Source organism: Grus americana, chromosome 22, assembly GCF_028858705.1.
Source record: "Grus americana isolate bGruAme1 chromosome 22, bGruAme1.mat, whole genome shotgun sequence".
Taxonomy (NCBI): domain Eukaryota; kingdom Metazoa; phylum Chordata; class Aves; order Gruiformes; family Gruidae; genus Grus; species Grus americana.
Window position 1 is genome coordinate 7,024,547 of NC_072873.1, and position 15,730 is coordinate 7,040,276.

The window sequence follows — 15,730 nt, forward strand, 5'->3', positions numbered from 1 at the left end:
TGATCACACGTTGTTTCTGCCACTTCTTCATCCTCAGGGGAGGACTCCTCTCATCGTTCCCCTGCTCCAGCATGGAGTCCCTCTCACGGGAGACAGTCCTTCACAAACTTCTCCAACGTGAGTCCTTCCCACGGGATACAGTCCTTCAAGAACTGCTCCTGCGTGGGTCTCTCCCATGGGGTGCAGACCTTCAGGAGCAGATTGCTCCAGTGTGGGTCCCCCATGGGGTCACAAGTCCTGCCAGCAAACCTGCTCTGGCGTGGGATCCTTTCTCCACTGGTCCACAGGTCCTGCCAGGAACTTGCTCCAGTGTGGGCTTCCCACGGGCCACAGCCTCCTTCAGGTGCCTCCACATGTCCGGCATGGGGTCCTCCACGGGCTGCAGGTGGAATCTCTACACCCCCTCATCCTTCCTCCATGGGCTGCAGGGGGACAGCCTGCTTCACCATGGTCTTCACCAGGGGCTGCAGGGGGATCTCTGCTCCGGCGCCTGGAGCACCTCCTCCCGCTCCTTCTGCACTGACCTTGGTGTCTGCAGAGATTCTCACATCTTCTCACTCCTATCTCCGGCTATAAAAAAACCTCTCTCTAACTTGTTTTTTTCCCTTCTTAAATATGTTATCACAGAGGCACTGATTGGCTTGGCCTTGGCCAGCGGTGGGTCCGTCTTAGAGCCAGCTGGCATTGGCTCTATCAGACACAGGGGAAGCTTCTAGCAGCTTCTCACAGAAGCCACCCCTGTAGCCCCCCCCCACTACCAAAACCTTGCCACGCTAAGCCAACACAGCCCTCTTATCCAGCACAGGAGTGTTCTTCTCTCTGGCTAGGCCAGACTCTTGTTCAATAGCAAACACACATGCAATCACCCCCTCCTCTCACAACTGCAGATCCCTCAGACATTACCACGGCTTGGTAATATCAGCCTGTCTAATATCCATGTGCTGGCCGTGGGCTCCCTCACCCACCTCTGGCTCAGGTTTTAGATGCAGCTTTTCCTCCCACTCACTGCCTACACCAGCTTGAACTATGCTAGCAAATTCCACATATGCACCCATGCACATTGGGTTAAATTCACTAAGAGAAATGAGAAACACACCGAGGTCCCTCCAAGTCACTGGTTTTTAGACCTCCCACAAAAACATGTGCAATGCGGTCCCTCCAGTTGCTGACAGTGAGATGTATTACCCCTGTGACACGCTCTTCCCTCTCCAGTTGCTGGCATTCACACCTGGCTTACACCCAGGTCGCTTCAGCTGCTGGCACAGACACCGACAGGTTCTGTGACCAGAGGCCTCTTCTCCAGTTGCTGGCACTGAGACCTTGCTGCACACACCCTGGTCCGCGCACCCAGGCCTACAATCCCTATGGCCATTGGTTGTTTGCCCAGTTACTGGCACCCAGATCTCTCTTTCACACCACTCTCTCTGTTTACTGCCACTCACAAGCGGCAAAAGGAGTGATGTTGCACAGAAGGATGGTTCAGAAAGGATTTAATAAGGCAGCTGGGGGAGGGACTGTGGTGAAGAGGCACAGGGCTCCTCCCAACAAGTGCACTGACCAGCCCCTGCTTGGGTGCAGGTACCTCCTCTTATCCTTTCTCTTGCCTCCCAGTGCTCCTCCCCAGTCCCCTCCATGCCCCCACCTTCGACCTTTCCCCTCAGCATTGCTTAAGAAGTGTTGCCTAGTCCTGCAGGACCCCGCTCAAACATCCATAATCCTCATGTTCCTCCTGTCCCTTCTTGTCACTTCCAAAGCTCAGCCTGACCCACTTCCAAGCCACACCCGCAGTTTCCTAATGGCCCATCAAGCAGAGGCTGAAGAGCTCTGATCTCCCTCCTTGGCTCCCTTATCACTTACTCAGAGATTGGTGTCCTTGTGTGCTTTGTTTGTCACTGTCCCTTTTAGTTCCTCTTCCCTGTGAAAGGGAAAGGGACTCGATCTGACCACCTTAGAGAACCAGTCACTCTCACCTTCCACATGCCCTGACAGTGGCCTCTGCTGAACTTGCTCAGGTGTGTGAGTTCCTCCAGACACTGAAAGGCTCCTGAGCCCACAGAAAAGTGGGTTTCTGGAGGCAAGGCTCTGGAGGGAAGCCCTATGTTGAGCTCAGTCTCCAAAACGTCTCCTTGCAGCAATGCTACGCCATGGCAGTCACTTTCAAGAAGTTACAAACATGAAGGAAAAGGGAAAGGCTGGCCAAATGAGCAGTGAGTTTCAGGTGGAAGGTGGGTGTAGAAAAGCACTCAGGTCCTGTGAAATGTCATTCTAGAAGGCATTAGTGTGCGCCCCCATATTCCAACATATCTATTGTTTGCCTTCCCAGATGTCCTGCCTTTCCTGCAAGATCCTGAATCCACCCTCAGAGATGTTTGAGTACAGCCCAGCATGAGGACAGACCTGAATTGCACCTCCAGATGGGATCCAAATCTCATCATTCTTACCGCATTCTTACCCCATCCAGGTGGGAATGGGGCTTCTCATCCACCTCCCAGTACCCTACAGAGATATTTTTCTCCAGGGGCAGAGACTCAGCTTTCTTTGTCACCTCAGAAGCCCTCACTGCAAACACCTGATGCCATGGCCTACTGAGCTGACATCACTCCATTGATGAGAACATCCTGGCCTGCTACCATCACTGCTTTTGTCAGCTTCCAGCACAGATGCTTTCCAGGGTCAGCTCTTTGCTTTCTAAACCAGACAGACCATCACAAGAGAAACATGCACACATGAACAAACTAAATCACAGAACTGCAGACATCAGCAGCTTTCCATTGGACAGAGGACCCTCTGGGACTCAGGGACACAACGACTCCCCCCACCCAAGCACTGGTGAGTCCCCAGAGCTGGAGGAGAGACATGAGAAGCAGGGGGACAGCTCAAGTGATTGAACAGGGAATCTTGTCCCGTGCCTGGCTGATGGGTCTTGCTCACAAGGTGAGGCTTTCACTGATCCCCAGATGCCGGGCTGGGAAGACATTTGCCTTCCTTGGGCTTCTTTGGCTAGGAGGGAAAGCCACAGGAGCACCATGCTGTTCTCCAACGGTGGTCATTGGTGGATGCTGAGGGAAGAGTTAGAACTGGACACGCAGCTGGGATACTTCTCCTGAATACTCACTGCTGTGTCCCATTCAGTTTCAGTGTCTCAGGGTTGTTCCTGAGCCTGCTGTGGCAATGCAGCCTGGGGGCAAGGAAGGCCAACAGCATCCTGGGCTGCAGTAGGAAAAGTCTGGCCAGTTTAGGTCAGCTGCCGTGTCTGTGTCCTCTCCCAGCTTCTTGGGTGCCCCCTGCCTTCTCCTTGGCAGGCCAGTATGAGAAGCTGAAAAGTCCTTGACTGCTTGGCAGCAAGTAAAAGCTTCAGTGTACTATCAACATTATTCTCATCATAAATCCAAAACACAGCACTGTCTTCTACTACTTTCTTCTGTTAAGAACAAAATTAATGGCTGCAGGCTGTTTTCCTGCTTTTTGCTTCTCCTGGAGATCACAACCAGCCCATCAAGTCCCCTGCGGGGGAGGAGTGTCCGTGATGAACATCTCCTGCCAGTCAGTGCTCAGCCAGAGACAGGAGCCTGCACCCACCTCTCTCAGGGATGGAGACAGGCCCTTTTGCAGCCACTCCAGTGTATCCTGCCCCTCCGTAGTGTCTGAAAGGAGGTAGAACCAGGAAGAGGCAAAAGCTCCGAGATCTAGGTGTCTGACTCTCTCTCCCCGCAGGGGAGTTCTCTCCCTTTTCAAATGTCTCTGGGAACAGCACCTGCTGTAGACATCCCACACAGAGTCAGAGACACTGCTTCTCTCTGGTGGGAGGGCATCCAGCACAACCCTGTTCTTCACAGACCTCTACTCCACCTCCTTTCAGGTATCAGAGTCGACCTCTTGTCTGGGGATGACACCCCCCAGGTGGATGAGAGGAGAGGATCACCTTCTGAATTCAACAGTGTTTCTGCCTATAAGTGTATTGGACTCCTTACGGGACTCTGTGGAAAAGGATTTGGGGATTTTGCAAGACATGGGATGTTTAGGGGAAGGATGAGAGGCAGGGAAAGGGAAGGATCAAGTGAGTTTGGCCTGGAGCAAGCATGGGGACAGATGGAGGCAGGAACAAGAGGGGTCGATCCATGGGAACTTGTGTCTGATCCATGTGCTCGCCTGGCCGTGCCTGTTGCTGTGCCTTGTTTGTCCACCTGCCAGGAGTTCTCTGGAAACACAGTTACGAAGCCCAGCTGGGACAGGGAGCAGGGCTGATCCTTCCCTCTGTGCCTTGGAAGCCTCTGACCATGGGCTTTGAACAGCTCTCTCAGCTACTCGAGACACACAGAGGTCCCTGGGGACTGCCTGGAGCCTATGGTCTCTTCCCAGAGGCCTCCTGCTCCATTGGGCAACTTAGCAAATCTGTGTCTGACTCACTCACCACCTAGGAACCTGGCATCCCTTGACGCTGCCATCAGTGTGTCCAGTCCAAGCTCTTAGCCTGTCTGCTGGGCCTCAAGTCCAAAGGTTCTGAATCCTGTCAAACAAGCTCATGGTCTCAACACTGAGCCACTGTGGGGAGTGCTTGAAGGAGCCCGTGACCCCGACATTGCCTTCTCCTGTGGGTGTGGAGCTTGAACTCCTGACTCCATTTGATGACTTTGTAACACTGGCAGGAACCTTTGGGAAGGTCTGTGACAGCCTGTAGCTGGAGGACTCCGGTGCACATTGGATGTCCCAGCTTTGACAAAGTAGCAAAATGTGAAACATCCCCTCCCACCCCTTTTTCGGTGTTCTTTTGGCAGGAAAGCTTTTCATTCCCCACTTGTGAGAGGAGTGCCCGTGTTTAGAGAGCAGAGGAAAGCACCTGCTCAGGGTCGCCTTGGCTAACCTAGTGGGGCACGTCAGAAGGGCGAGAGAGGCCCTGCGTGTTCCCTGTCAGCAGTGGCCGGTCCCTGCGGCAGGACCGAGGGCTGTCCGGCTGCCCGTGGGCAGGAGGATCTCTGCTGCCCGCCTCCCCCTGCACAGCAGCAAGGCGCTGCTCCTCTCCGGGAGCCAGCGGGGCCGGCGGCTGCAATCGCTCCTGCCCGGGCACCGCCGGACACCGCCACCGCTCCGGTCGCGATTCCTGCCCCGCTGCCGTCACTGTGCCGGGGGATTTCTGTCTGCGCCCCGGTGGGAGTGCGGGGGTGAGCATGGGGTGAGGGGCGGGAGAAGGTTTCTGCCCGGGGGGCGTCTCCGGATCCGCGTTGGGGGCACGTCCCTGGCAGGGCTGCGTGGCGCGGGGTCTGCGGAGCCTCAGCAGGCCCGGTGCCGGTGCCGGTCGGGCGGGGGAAGGGGCGCGGGGCCCGGCGGGTCCGGCACCTCTTTGGACTCTTTAAGAGCGCTCACGAGGAATGCGGGGCCTCAGCCCGGGAGCTGACGGTACCAGTGGATGAACACGCCGGTCTGTATGTTGGGGTGTGAGCAAGTGATGTTGATGCCGGTGCCCTCGGTGGTCTCTGCCGACGGCTCCTGCTGCACCTGGGCTCTGCCCGCAGTCACTGCCGACGAGAAAAAGAAGAAAAAAATACCCTGAAAAGCTGCCTTCTGCCCAGCCCTGCCTGCTGTTGCCCAGAGGAAATCCTGCAGAAGCAGCCAGGACAATATAGATATGATGAGGAGAAGGATTTCCAGAGGCTGTTGACATGTACAGTAATGGAAGTGCCCATTAAGAACTGGTGGAGAGATGAGTGTAGGAATGAGAGTTGGAAGGGGGGAGTCACTGAAGAGAAAAGGGGGAAAAAGGAAAGAAAGAAAGAAAGAAAGAAAGAAAGAAAGAAAGAAAGAAAGAAAGAAAGAAAGAAAGTAGCAAGTGGGAAGGAATGACTGCATTAATTATATGGAAAGGCACAGGTGGAAAGTAGGAGTCAGACAGGGTTGCTGAAAGAACAGAGCGATGATTTTTCTAAGGGAATGTGGAATGGTAGCAGAGGGAGAGATGGACGGGAGGATGGCTCGGGGACAGAGGTCCGTGAAGAAGCCAGAGGGGACGGCAGCCTCCAGGGACCTGCGGGGAACAACCCAAGCTCAGCACCGGCCCGGTCCCCCGCCACCACCGCCAGCCCCACGCACCCAGGAGCACCGCGGCCAGCCCCGCCAGCCCTGCGCCCCGGCACCGCCGCATCCCGCCGCTCCGCCGCCCGCGCCTCGCTGCCCCCCGCCAGCCCCGGCTCTCTGCTCCGCCCGCGGTGCCTCCTCCCCTCCCCTCCCCTCCCCTCTCCCCTCCTCTCCCCTCCTCTCCCCTCCTCTCCCCTCCTCTCCCCTCCTCTCCTCTCCTCTCCTCTCCTCTCCTCTCCTCTCCTCTCCTCTCCTCTCCTCTCCTCTCCTCTCCTCTCCTCTCCGCCTCCACCAACTCCGCCCCGGGGCTGAGCCCTGCCACAGTGACGCTCGGTGTCTCGACCGGGCTGAGAGTGCTCCGTGGCTCTGCACCCGCAGAAGTTTGCCTCCTGCCAGTCCGACTCTCCTCATCCTCCAGCAACGACCCCTCAACAAGAAGAAGCCTGCACAGCGCCAGCTGCAGCCTGGAACAGCTGTAGGACCCTGACCAGGAGGTGGACCAGCTTCCCAGAGCTGTCTCTGAGCTCAGGGGCTGGAAACAGCAGCCACTGATGCCCTGCGGATGGCAGGGAGGAGGCCCAGAGCCTCCCTCCAGCTGCCTCTCTGCGCTCCCAGCACAATGCCTAAAAGTTGTGTCATGGTAAAGGGGATGTGAGCACAAGTGTGACATGGGCATGCAGGGGTCAGGTAGGGCACCGTGAAAGGTATACAGTCAGAAGGTAGGTGAGAAGGGGCCTCCAGAGGTCATCTAGATCAATCCCACGCTCAGAACAGATCCCATTAGATCAGGTTGCTCAAGGTCATATGCAGTCCAGCCTTGAAGACTTCCCAGGATGGAGGTTGCACAACCTCCCTGGGAAACACCTTCCAGTTGTTGTTCTTTCTTTTAGGCTACTGCTTAATCTGATTTCTCCATATCCCAGCTGATGTCCATTGCCTCCACTCCTAATGCTGAGCACTTCCAGTGTCTTGGTCCATTTTCTCTGTCCCCTCTGATTCAGTAGTTGTAGAAGCAAGAAGGTGTCCCCTGAGACAGCTCTTCTCCAAGGTGGGCAGGCCCAGTTCCTTCAGCCTCTCCTCACACATCATGTTTGCCAGCCCCCCTAATCAACTCGGTGGCCTTTGTTGGACTTGCTTCACTCTGTCAATATCCTTCTTGGACCAGGGAGCCCCAACCTGGATGCAGTACTGCAGAGGTGGTCTCACAAGGGCCAGAGGGACAGGGTCACTTTCCTGCACCTGCTGGCCTCACTTTGACTAACACAGCTCAGGATGCAGTTGGTCCCGTTTGCTGCAAGGGCACACTGCTGTCTCCCGTTCAGCTGGGTGTCTCCTAAAACCACACATCCTTTTCTGTGCATCTGCTGCCAAGGCAGCCAGCCCCCAGCCTGCATGACCACATGGGCTGGTTCCTCCCTCAGGAGCAAAACCTTGCATGTGCCCTTTTTGGCCTTTGGGAGCTTCCAGTCAGTCCATTTCTTCATGGTGAGAACTTTTGGAGCGTGGTTGTCCAGCCAGTTTTCCACCCACCTTATCGTCCTCTTAATGAACCCTTGCATCTCCCTTTTGGTCAGAAAGGAAGTAAAGGAGAGGGTGTCAAACATCCTTCTAAACTCCAGGTACACATACCCTGCTCTCCCTTCTGTTCTCCACAGTGTCTGTCACCTCCTGAGAAAACATTGAGGTGGGCCCTTGGCTACACTGCAGCCTCAGCTCAAAAGCAGCTCCACAGAGAGGGGAATCAGCCCTGGCTGAGCTCTTCCAGAAGAACTCCCTGGCCCTCATCTCACCAAAGGCCATTACAGGGAAGGAGGGAAGCCCTCAACAGCACTGCCTCCAAGTTGGACCTGAGCCCAGGCAGGCAGACATTCAGGACGGGAGATGGTCTCAGGAACTTTACACACTGTGGACAGCCCGTGTTTGAAAGAGGGTCAGATGACTGCTTTGGACATGCCTGTGGGACAGCATCAGGCTTTGGGGGATGTGGCTCAGATCCAATGTCCCTTGCTTCCCAGGAGCAGTTGCTGGGCACTCAGAGGGAGAGTCCAATGGGGGGCATGAAAGTCTTTGTAGGCTGAAGTCCAAAGCAGTCATCAGCTCTTTGGCTTTCCTGTGAAAGACAGTCTGTCGTTCTCCTCAGAGCACAGCAATGCCAGGCTTTGTGGTCCCTGCATTCAGTATCTCCATGGGACAAGGTCCCAGTCCCTGCCTGACACAGCACCAGGTCAATGAGTTGCACGTTTGACATTGGCTGGGACATGAGAGGGGGCACTCAGGGATGGCCAGCACATGGTCAGCAGGATTCCTCAGCCATTCTCCATGCCCATAAAGCAAACCTCATCCTTTTGAACTCTCTATCGCTGGGGAGAGCAGCTGTGGTGGTGTCTGGAGAGGCAGGGAGTGGGGACTGCCAGCCATGCTGAGACACTCCCAATGTTGTCACACTGAATAAAACTAGGGATCCAAGCTGGAGTGAAACCATCCTTGTTGGGACCTAAAATCAGCAGCAGCGGAGCATGAGCTTTGGAGGGGCAGGAAAAAGAGGAGTCAGGAGGCAGGGGCTGCATTTCAGGGCCTTTTCCCTGGACAGATCTCTAGCAGGCTGGTGTCATCACCTCTCAGCTGCACTCCGGCTCCTTCAGATCTTTTGAACCTGCTGCTCTGTGGTGTTCATGGACACAGTAGTGGAGAGTGTCCCTGCCATAAGCAGCACATTCCCTCCTGATGAGGAACGCACAAGGAGACACATGAACACACACACACACACACACCCCCCCCCCCATACAGAGGCACAGTCTCCTGCACACTGGCATGGAATCATGCACAAACTTGTGCTCCCACACCCATCCACACAAACCCAGCTGCTCACAAAAGCACACAAGACAGGAACACACATAGGAACACAACGAACCATGGACTTGGCTAAGGACACCTAGGAACAACAGCAGCAGGGCTAGAGCACTCTGGGGAAGGACAAGGCCCCAGGCAAGCGCATGGCAATTTTTGTGTACTCACAGATGCACAGAGAGGGGATGAGCCAAAACCAGCAAGAATTTTTTTCCTGAGGGCAGTGTTAGGCAGGATGGGGTCAAAACCTAGCAGCACAACCCACACACCTGGGGAGGCAAGAACAAGTGAGCATGGGGGAGAGCTGAGGAGGGTAGGAAAGAGATGGAGGTGGCACATCCGCATACAAGCCATCCCTTGGGGGTCCAGCTAAGGACGGCAGGAGCTTCTTCCTGAGAACAGCACTGCAAACAGACCCAACACAGTGACCCACGCTAATGTCACTTGTCTGCACTGGACCCATCCAGCACTTGGGCTGAGCCTTCTGTCTGCACTGCTGCATTCCTGCCCTAGAAATCCTGGAGCCTTTCATCCCAGCGCTCAGAAGAAGCCTTCATCAGGGAATGGGCATGGCACAAACCTGGAAATGAAAAGGCAGCAGTGTTGGAAAAGAAAGCACAGCCCGTATCATTAGCTGTGATGTTTTGCATGCAAGATGAGCTTGTCAGAAAATTGTTACCTCTGCAAAGGGTGCCTCTGGTCCTGCAGCAACACAGGGCAGGTATAAAAGCCAGCCCAAGCCCCTGCTCTCTCATCCTCTTCTCCTGTCTCCTTCTCCTTGAGAACCAGGTGAGTCTGGAGCCCCTTCTCCTCCTCTTCCAAAGTGAGAGATTTCCTTGATGGACCTCTCAGCTGATACTGGCTCTGTCCTGTGCTGGGGCTTGGAGCATATTACTACGGGAAAAAGAAGTGGGGAGGAGGTATGCTTAGAGAGATGCTGGGACAGGGCTGAGAGGACTTTTGGTTTACGTATTAGGAGAGAGACTCCCCGGACCAGGCTGCTCTTTGCAGGGCGATAAAGTCTGCGTGGGTCCAGCTTCCAGCTTCCCACTCAGGAGTGCCCTTGGCTCCTTTGTGACACAGAAAATAGCAGGCTGCTCCTCACCCACCCCTGTGCTCTGCTTCCTCCCTGCCCTCTCTTTCAGGTGCACCTCCACCCTTAGAGACATGTCCTGCTACAACCAGTGCCTGCCATGCCGGCCATGTGGCCCAACCCCGCTGGCCAACAGCTGCAACGAGCCCTGTGTCAGGCAGTGCCAGAACTCCACCGTCGTCATTGAGCCGCCTGCTGTGGTGGTGACCCTGCCCGGCCCCATCCTCAGCTCCTTCCCACAGAACACCGTTGTGGGCTCGTCCACCTCTGCTGCTGTTGGCAGCATCCTCAGCTGTGATGGAGTGCCCATCACCTCTGGGTGCTGTGACCTCTCTGGCATTTCCAGCCGCTATGGTGGCAGGAGGTGCCTCCTCTGAGAAAGATGCTAGAAACACCCCACTGAGAGACCCTGAGGAACTCAGAAGATGGTGCTGGGCAGAGGATTGAGATTTTGGATGTTGATTTCACTATAGCTGGATGGCTTTGCTTTTCTCTCCCTCTTCCTTGTTTGCTTTGGTTCCCCTTGGCAGCAAGGTCTCACCAAGAGCAGCCTGGTGGGCACCATCTGTCTCCTCTGTAGCTATGGGGCAGGCGGAAAGACAGCAGGCAGGAACTTCTCCATGGCCAAGGACCACAGATTCTTGACTGCTTCCAGGGGTCCCTGCACTGCTCTGGTTTACTTGGAGTGACTTTGTTTCCCTGTTTTGACTCATTAAAGTTCTGCTGCATTCAAGCCTGGCCTCCATGTGGTCCTTCCCTCTGTGGACACTCCCCATGCTGCCAAAGGAGAAGGGTGTTGCTCTGGGGATGAAGGGGGTGAGGGCACATTCTCCATTCACAGAGGAATGGGAGGTTGGGACAGCCTGCAGTGGTTCCTCTTTTGGACACTGTCACTTGGAGCTGAGGAAGACATCCCTGGATGCTCTGCTGCCAGTGACCATCAGGCCTTGCCGTGCCTTGTCTCTGCCCACAAAATCCGAGAAAGGCAGGATGCCCTGAGGGGTCAGCATCCCCATGAGCTCTTGAGGAAGGGCGTTCATCTCGCTATGGTTGGAACTGCACTGCGGTGGCAGGGGGTGCAGGTTCTGGAAGATAGTTTGCTTTGCAGAATGGCACAAGTGGTAAAGCAGGGAACATCCCTTGGGACGGCCCATAGCTGCTACTCCACCTTCATCTCCCCTCCACTGTCCAGTCTGGGGGTCATGGCCAGCATGCATGGGCAGGAGTAGCAGGGAAAAGTCGCCCATGCTGCTGAATGCATCGATGCTGGAACCTGGAGCTGAGCATGTGGGAGCTGAGGGCAGTCAGCACAGAAATAAGGTCAGTGGAATGGTGTATTCCTGAGGGAGATCAAATTGCTCTGATACAGAGCTTGCAGGAGTACATGAAGATCAGCAAGGATGAGGGTATTGGGTGCACTTCCCAAGAGAGCTGAAGGGGAAGGCAGAGCTCTTGACTGCTTCACGGGTCGTCCCGCCACTGAGAATTTGTGCTCAGGAGTTGGCTGCCATTCTGGGGGGAGCAAAGAGATTTTGTACCTGCAAATCTCAACCCTTCTGATGGGTGGAAATGTCTCTTGGCAGCCACTACAGTCTCATATCCTATTGCTTGCACGAAAATCCAGATGTCCTGACAAGAGTGTACAAGTGGAAGAACGGAAAACCCCCTTCCACTGTCCTGCACCAGGAACTTATGCCTAAGGAAACATCTCTCAAAACAACTGAAGGCCAAACTTTTAGAAAGGCATTTCACTTCCATGTCGGAAATCCTTCTTCCCTAGTCATGCTATCAATACCCATCATCTCCAGCAGCACAGTTGGACTTCCTAACCCTCCCACAGTAGACCTTGTAATAAGCAGAAGGTCCTTGTTCAGGATGATACCATCAGCAATTATCCTGGTGGAAGAGGGAGGGATGGCATGTCTTGTGACAGAAGGGACAGCTGCTCGTGGCTCTTGGCATTACCCCTGGTTTGCCTGTCCAAGAAAAATGATCTTGCAAAGGCAGAAAAAGGGCACAGGATCTAAGTGGTTTTTGCAATTCAATCAAAGGGTATTGTTGCCAGAGGTCCTTTTATTAATGATGATTTACACCATCTACAGGCAGAGCTGCAACTGTTATTTACACCACTCTGACTCCCCTGCTGGACACCTTGATTTACACCCTAAGAAACAGGGATGTGAAAGCTGCTGGTAGTTGTTCACCTGTACTAAACAGCTGGCAAGGTTGTAGTGTTTGACAGTAGAAATGGTGACTAGAGGTGTTTCCGATTGAGAAAATGCTCTCAAAGCACAACTGACCACAATAGGGTAACCCTTCTGTGGATGGGATCTGCACAGTGTCCTGTCCCTGGCAAGGGGGCAACACATTGTATTGTGCAAGTGCCAGAGCACTGGCACGGGTTGCCCAGGGAGGTTGCCAAGTCTCCTTCTTTAGAGACATTCAAAACTGACCCAGATATGGTCCTGGGCAACTGGCTCTAGGTGGCCCTGCTTGAGCAGGGGCGTGGGACCAGATGACCTCCAGAGGTGCCTTCCAACCTCAACTCTTCTGTGATTCTCTCATTCTGTCAGAGCAGCTGACATAGAGCAGCTCAGGGTTCTAAGCATCTGAAGGGAGGTAAGGTTACCTATACTGTCCTCTCTTTCTTTCTGTTCTTAGCGCTAATAGATGGCATTTGAAGGAATGCTTTGAAGAGTCTGAGTGCCTTTCTTACTGGGACCAGTCACACTCACCTCTGGAGTCCTAGCCTTAGTGTTTGCAGGCTGTGGGGGGTCTGGCTTGTCCTAGACACACCATGTAAATCCCCCAGTGAGGCTCCACTTCCTTTCCAGATCTGGGGCTGGTCTCATACCCCCACATCTCCCTTAAGGAGATCGCTTAGGGCTACTGGGAACATCTAAGTTTGGAGGAGTTTCTTCAATTGTAATGCAAGCATGAGTGTACACAAAGGTTGTGAGTGAGTGTGAGAGTATTTGCTCCATCTTCCTTCCAGGGGCTGTCCAGTCAGCTCTCAGAACCCCCTTTGATGCATCATCCAGTGAACTTGTGCATGTCCAAATGGCAGTAGGAACTCCCTAGGTCTTTCTTCTTCTCCTGTGGGTGCTGCTTCATTCTCAGAGAGTCTGCTGGGAGGCTCAGGGTTATGGTAGACCTGTGGAGAAGCCATGTCATTAAAATCTGAGGAGAACCTCTCTCTGCCTTTCTTCATAGGGCAGGGGTTCCATCCCTCTGATTGTTTTTGTGGCCCTCCTCTGGACCTGCTCTAACAGACTCTGTAGACTCTCCCCACAGTCAGTGAGGAGACATCAGCTCGCACACTGGACTTAGCCCATCCCAAAGCAGATGTGCATGGTAAATGGGACAAACCATCCTTCTGGAGACACTGATCCTGCATTTCCATCATTTGTGGCCTCTGAACTCCCCAGCTAGCATGAGCTCGTATCACGGCCTGCATACCTGGTCACCTCTGCACGGCTTGCTTCATCATGCGATGATCAGAAGTGAACACACAAACTCTCCTACCAGCCCTTACACCACCTCCATGCCATGGCTAAAGGCCATATCCATGTCCAGGGTACTCTAGGACAGACAGAGAGCAGGGAGAGGCCTTCTGTGTCAGTGAAAGTGTCATGCTGGGAACCTCACTCTCATCAGCTGCATCTCCGGCTCTCACCGAGTGCAGACCAGTCTTCCCTCAGCCACACTGAACCCTTGGACACAGGACATGCAGAAGAAGACTCTGTCAAGTCCACGACCTGTGCAGTGGCCCTGGGCAGTGCAGACAGCCTCTCTTTGGGTGTCTTGAGTCTTCCCAATTGACTCTACATGTCTAGAGGGCTAGATTTGTGTGTGTGCCTGTGTGTGTGTCTGTGCGTGTGTGTTGTCTGAGCCAGCTGTTTACTTCATCTTGAGTGATCTTTTCTGGACTCTTCCAGCATGTGAGATGAGTCCTCTGCCCACACTGACGTGTTCTGCACCAGAAATGCTTGGGCCTCTCATCCTGTCACACAAAAGATGCCTTCACTGAGGAATGTGCCTGGCATAAAGCAGGACATGAAATGACAGCAGTGCAGGAAGCCAGAACACAGCCCACAGCATTAGCTGGGATGATCTGCATTCAAGATGAGCTTGTCAGAAAATAATCACCTCTACAAGGGATGCCTCTGGCAGCCTGGGGCAGTAAAGGTCCATGATAAAAGCCAGCCCAACTCCTCACTTCCTCAGCCACTTCTCTTGCCTCCTTCTCCTTGGGAACCAGGTGAGTCGGAAGCTCCTTCTCCTTCTCTGATTTCTCTAAAAGGAAGTCTCATCTCAGTGGGCTTCTCAGGTGACACCAGCTTTGTTCTGGGCCAGATGTTGGGGCTGCTTGTCACGAGAGAGGGAAGTGGGGAGAAGGTTAGGCATGGAGGGAAGCTGGGACTGTACTGAGGTGGCTTCTGGACTCAGGGGCTAAACAGTGGCTGCATAGGAGCTCTGTGGCTCTTTTATGGGCCCTGGCAGGACGAGGCCAAGAAGCTCTCATACATCTCTGCCGAGCCTCCACCTCCTGGCCCTGCATGTTCTTTGGCTCCCTCATGGTGTGGTGACAGGCTGCTCGTCACACATCCCCATGTTTTGCTTCCTCCCTACCCTCTCTCCCAGGTGAACCTCTGCCCCAAGACATGTCCTGCTACGACCAGTGCCAGTCCTGCCTGCCCTGCCAGCCCTGTGGCCCGACCCCGCTGGCCAACAGCTGCAATGAGCCCTGTGTCAGGCAGTGCCAGAACTCCACCGTCGTCATCCAGCCCTCCCCCGTGGTGGTGACCCTGCCTGGCCCCATCCTCAGTTCCTTCCCACAGAACACCGTTGTGGGGTCCTCCACCTCCGCTGCTGTTGGCAGCATCCTCAGCTGTGATGGAGTGCCCATCACCTCTGGGTGCTGTGACCTCTCCTGTATCACCAGCCACTACTGTGGCCGCAGATGCCCACCTTGCTAAAGATACTGGCAACAGCCTCGGACAAGGACCCCCAGGAACTCTGAACATGATGCTGGACAGAGGATCAAGCTTTGTGGCATTGTTTTAAGGGCAGCTGACCTTCTCTGGCTTGCACAGCAAGGGCAAGACTGGGCCAGCCTGAGCTCTCTGAAACTACGGCCAATGCCTACCTTTCCTCTCTTCCCCTCACACTTTTCCTCTTTTCTTGCGTGTCTTGTGCTTACCTCACAGCATGGAGTAATCTTCTTGACTGTCTCCCTTTGCCAGGCATGTTGACAGGTTGGTCCTGCTGGAACTCTGTCAACAGGAAAAGGGAAACAGATTCTTTGCTGCTCCTGCTTGTCCCTGTACTGGGGACCTCCACTTGGGTTGACCTCATTTCCCTCTTTAGACTCAGTAATAAATTGATGCAACCTTGTCTGTGTCCCTCCGGTGGTCTTTCCATCTGCGTTCTGACCACCAATAGAGAATGACATTGCTTTGAGCGGCAATTAGGAGGAGGCATCATCACTCCTATACAGGCATTGGAGGGTGGGACACACTGCAGGAAGTCTTCTTTCAGGTTCTGCCTCTTGAGGCTGAGGAAGACAACCCTAGTTACTCCACAGCCAATGGCTATCAGTCCTTGCCTTGCTGCATCTCCTCTCAGAAATACCCCCTTGGCCCTGGAGTACGTCATGTGAACAGGAATCCTGACAACTGCTGTCCTCCAGAGAGAACTGTGGGCATATGGGCTGTCCCA

At 54.4% G+C, this 15,730-nt stretch overlaps 1 protein-coding gene across 1 annotated transcript; it reads left to right on the forward strand.

Moving 5' to 3' along the window:
* The first annotated feature begins 14,189 nt into the window (after nucleotides 1–14,189).
* Nucleotides 14,190–14,988, forward strand: LOC129195389 (feather keratin Cos1-1/Cos1-3/Cos2-1-like). The gene is made up of 2 exons (XM_054801329.1): nucleotides 14,190–14,274; nucleotides 14,654–14,988. Exons 1-2 carry the CDS (start codon nucleotides 14,202–14,204, stop codon nucleotides 14,986–14,988), a joined length of 408 nt encoding a protein of 135 aa, XP_054657304.1. The 5' UTR covers nucleotides 14,190–14,201.
* Nucleotides 14,989–15,730: the final 742 nt, after the last annotated feature.

What these genes read in the sequence shown, in the direction of transcription:
- LOC129195389 (XM_054801329.1), top strand. Translation starts at nt 14,202, where the DNA reads ATGATAAAAGCCAGCCCAACTCCTCACTTCCTCAGCCACTTCTCTTGC. An exon ending in TCTCCTTGGGAACCAGGTGA is followed by an intron (nt 14,275 to 14,653) that starts GTCGGAAGCTCC and finishes CCTCTCTCCCAG; the next exon opens with GTGAACCTCTGCCCCAAGAC.